General features: G+C 46.8%; 2 protein-coding genes across 2 annotated transcripts, besides 3 other annotated features; both read right to left on the reverse strand.

The window, feature by feature from the left end:
- Window positions 1–22: 22 nt before the first annotated feature.
- Window positions 23–77: a sequence feature (A-rich).
- Window positions 78–550: 473 nt separating this feature from the next.
- Window positions 551–2068, reverse strand: TraAM80_08984 (putative amino acid permease/transporter; the record flags this gene model as incomplete). The annotated part of the gene is made up of 1 exon (XM_029385696.1): window positions 551–2068. One exon carries the CDS (start codon window positions 2066–2068, stop codon window positions 551–553), a length of 1518 nt encoding a protein of 505 aa, XP_029234477.1.
- Window positions 2069–2347: 279 nt separating this feature from the next.
- Window positions 2348–2369: a microsatellite.
- Window positions 2370–2392: 23 nt separating this feature from the next.
- TraAM80_08985 (protein kinase) lies at window positions 2393–3628 on the reverse strand (the record flags this gene model as incomplete). Its single annotated transcript, XM_029385697.1, has 1 exon — window positions 2393–3628. One exon carries the CDS (start codon window positions 3626–3628, stop codon window positions 2393–2395), a length of 1236 nt encoding a protein of 411 aa, XP_029234478.1.
- Window positions 3629–3677: 49 nt separating this feature from the next.
- Window positions 3678–3710: a sequence feature (A-rich).
- The last annotated feature ends 712 nt before the right edge of the window (window positions 3711–4422 follow it).

Genomic DNA, 4422 nt, shown 5'->3' on the forward strand with positions numbered 1-4422 from the left:
AAAAATCGGTCTCATATCCCTAACAAATACAAAAAAATAATACTAAAAACCAGACAAAACAAAGCCAAAAAAAACAATTGTGGTCAAAATAAAGCGTGTCTGCATTACAAACATTGTGTAACTGTATTCACGAAGAAACCAATCCAAATCATCTTAAGCATCTAAAGCCCAACCTCCCACCCTTATTTTACTCCATTTCCTTTTCCTCCTAATTTTCTTACTTCCTTCGCTCGCTTGCTGGGGTTCTAAGATGCTGCAAAAAAAAGGGAAAACAAAGTCAATAACGTTCCACGTTTCAGCTGCTGTTTTATTTTGTTTGTACCATAACGATCTTTTATTCTTATTTATTTACTCTGTGCTTCACGGCGTAACCCCCGCAGGGCCCTCCCCAACTCTAATGAATGCACCACGCGACGGGAAAGGGGAGGAAGATGGGGACGAAGTGTGCCTCCAATGACGCCATTGTCGCCCAGTCCAACAGTCAGAAACAAATGGCCGTGAAGACTATATCCCTAATAATAATGAAACGAAGGGCATCAAAACCTTCACCTCAACCCTCCGCCAGCTCCTCAACGGTCTCCGTCACCACTCGCCCGTAGAATTCCCCCTTGCGAATAAAGAAACAGTAAATACACGACAGCAGGATGGTGCCGGAAATTACCGATAAATTTACTATAATCGTCTGAAGATCATCAGTGGCCGCAACCACTGTCAGTGCCACAAAAAGAATCGTTGGGAAAAGCAATACACCAAGCTTGTACCCCTCCAGTGGCACTCTGAATGGACGAGTCAGTTGCGGGTAGCGGTGGCGCATGATGAAAAAAGCCAGAAATATCATCACCACGCGTATGCCATACAAAACCTGGTCCGTTTTCACAAGCGGCCCAAAATCAAAAAACACACTGAAAATGCCTGTGATAAGGGCGTTAATCGTTATTGTCCAATGAAAGGTGCCAAAACGCTCATTGCGCGTGTACAATATCCGGTTCACGGGCCCTGGGAAAACCTCCGTGTACGCAACACCAGCGATGGTTTGTGTCGTCGTGCATAGAGACGAGAGCATCAGTGCGAATGCTGAAAAACCACTTCCGACAACCAGGAAAACCTGTAGTGGAACCCCACCGATCTTCGCGGCAACAATTGACCAGTACCCCGTCGTCCATTCAGGTAAGTCAGGTGGACCTTTCTTCACACTTGCGCCTGTCAGGATAGGGGGGATATAGGTGAAATACGCTAGTCCCAAAAGCGGAATAAGCGCACGAATAATAGTTCGATGCGGGGCCTTAATTTCCTCGGAGACTGCGGCAGCCTGTTCTAGACCGCAAAGATTCCATGATGCCGTGGAAACAAAGGTTGGCCAATCAATTTCGGGCGGAATGAAGCTTATAGCTGGCCAGTTCAAATAAAAGGTGTTGTTAACAAGATACATAGTGAACATCACCAAAAACGGAATAATGGTGATGACAGTCAGCACAACGCTGGCTGTCCCAACTGCTTGTATCCCCAACACGTTCAAGATGTACGTTAGAAACAGCATGCCAGCACGAAGCGCTCTGCTTGTTGCAGTGGAGCAAGGGACCGAAGCGCATACATAGTCGGAGAAAAGCACTGGATAAAGTGCATTATCGACAAACATTAGCAATAGGGATAGAATCACCATCGTGAAATAGACGACACGGTGAAAGGAAAGGTTAATCCACATTAAATAGGCCGCATTGGATGGAATTGCAGTCGCAAGCTCAGCAACAACCACTGCAGTAGGAAACGCCATCAGAATCGGAATCAACGTGACGGCAAGTAAGGTAAGAAGCGGCCCCCCACCCAGTACAGTTTCCTCAATCGCATAGGCTCCGGATGTAGTATATGTGTACATAATACCCAGCAACATGAGCGCAGACACGGATCTCTTTGGTACGCCCTTCTTATCGCTCAGAAGCCCCGTTTCTTGTTCGCTCACTGCCTCCCCTATGTGAGAGACAGAGGGAGGGCCTGCAACAGCCTCATTGTTGCCACGATTGCGCTGAAGTACGTGGCACCGTGGGTGTTCAAAGTACTGGCGCTCAAACATACCGTTACTTGAGCTGTTTAGCGACAAAGCCTTTCCACTGTGGTTGCCAGACCACAAATAAAAAAAAAAGGAAAAAGTATTTTAGTTCAATTAGAGCAAAAGATGGCGACACAGCGGCGCCGGCGTGCGAGCGTCCCAAGAGAAATATTGGAGACCGCGAGGCGCAGGTGCATCCCTTTTTATTGAAATCTAACGGCACTTTTGTAGTCGGAGCCTTTTGTTTCGGACATCAAAACGCACGGAAACAAAGAAAAAAGCCTACGCAGCAACGACCCAGCCATATATATATATATATATATATGCTGAGAGTGTTTATACTCAAATTCACCTCACTGAGGAACAAAAAAAAGAGTGTTGAAGAAGCGCAGCAGCAGTTGGTCGCTTACTGGCCTCATCAGCAAGACAAATCCTCACCAGGTCCTTTAGCTCCTCTGAGTAGACATGGCAAAAGTCCTTCTCGAACTCCTCCAGCGATGGCCCAAATAAATTTGAAGAGTCCTGTCGGTGGCCATGCAAAATCATCGACGGCACACACAACTCCAACGGACTCCACGGCAGCCTTCCCGTTGAAAGCTGATAGGTCAAAATGCCTACCGACCAAATGTCGTTCTTGGGCAGAAACGGAAACCCGCGACAGCTCTCAAAAGACATATACGGTGGTGTGCCGTAGGTGAGCTCATCGGCATCACGCCTACCTCCATCCAATATCTGCCCCGTAGATAACACCATTTCTGAGCTAGAAAATGTGATGGGGCACAAAAGGTCAAAGTCTGCTAGCTTGTATCGTACTTGCTGGGTTGCTTCATCCACAACAAGAAGAATATTCTGTGGCTTGACATCATTGTGAACCACCCCGAGTTCATCGTGAAGGTAGTACAAAGCTTGAAGAAGATCAAGGAGAATGGCCCGAACTACATCCTCGCTGAATCGCTCCTCCCTCTTCAGGGAGGCGTCCAAGGTGCCACCCAACATAATTTCATAAGCACCGTATATGCTGATCACCTCCTCATCGCCCTCCATTGGCGGGAGTCCCACGTAGTAGCAATAAGCCAGGCATGGGTGCTTCACCAACCGCCACAGCTGGACCAGACGCATCCAGCGGTCAACCTCAGCGACACTGCCCATGTGCAAACGATTTATCTTCACAGCCGCATCATATCTCGTTACACCGCTCACCGTTGTTACACACAGCGTGCCTCGGTACACATTGGAGTGTGCCCCTTTCCCAAGCGAGTCATATCCATGCGTGAGAACAACAGAGTTCTCCTGATCGGCGAACTCAAACAAGCCGTGACACGCCTGCAACGCCCCCGGCAAGGCAGACTCACTCCCATCGTCAGACGTCACAAAGGCAAACAGAGAGCCACTCTCACAGGCGTCATCGAACACAGATAACGCGGCTGCCTCGGCGTCAGTGGGCTTCAGTGAGGAACTGTGCGCGTCCTCCCAAGACGCCCTGCATCTTGCGCTTATCCGAGTCTCTAGTTGATGCCGTAGCTGACAGAGACGTCCTACAGCCGCCTCAAAAGCTAACGCTCGCCATTCATCGCCCCCCTCCATTTCCCACTCCTCGTCTTTCTCGCCATGCACTATAAACCATAAAACGGGGCAAAAGCCACATCAAAAACAAAAACAAAAAAAAGGAAGTGGACCACTTACAAGCAGCTGCTGCAGTTACTGCAGACGTGAACACGCAAAAGCTGGCACACACATACACCCACATCCACTTATTTAAGCATATATCAAACTTACGCACTTGCACTTTATATATGTAAAAAAAAAAGAAGCGCAAAGAATGCAATTCCCTTTTATAACAAAAAGTCGTCATCGGGTCATACCTTCCATCACACCATCTATCCTCATCACGAAAAAGCGTGACAGGTTTGCCCTTAGCCGCAGTGGGAATAATTGGCATTCTCCTTCAATGCTTCGTATTGAAGGTGGCACTGACGCCTGTCAATGTCGTTAATACAATTATATTGACCAGAGAAAAAATAAAAGTCAAAACAAAAAAAAATGGGCCTCAAAAAAAATCGGTCTCATATCCCTAACAAATACAAAAAAAATAATACTAAAAACCAGACAAAACAAAGCCAAAAAAAACAATTGTGGTCAAAATAAAGCGTGTCTGCATTACAAACATTGTGTAACTGTATTCACGAAGAAACCAATCCAAATCATCTTAAGCATCTAAAGCCCAACCCCCCACCCTTATTTTACTCCATTTCCTTTTCCTCCTAATTTTCTTACTTCCTTCGCTCGCTTGCTGGGGTTCTAAGATGCTGCAAAAAAAGGGAAAACAAAGTCAATAACGTTCCACGTTTCAGCTGCTGTTTTTATTTTGTTTGTACCAT

Source organism: Trypanosoma rangeli (assembly GCF_003719475.1).
Source record: "Trypanosoma rangeli strain AM80 chromosome Unknown Tra_15.4_contig_00494, whole genome shotgun sequence".
NCBI classification, from domain to species: Eukaryota; Euglenozoa; class Kinetoplastea; order Trypanosomatida; family Trypanosomatidae; genus Trypanosoma; species Trypanosoma rangeli.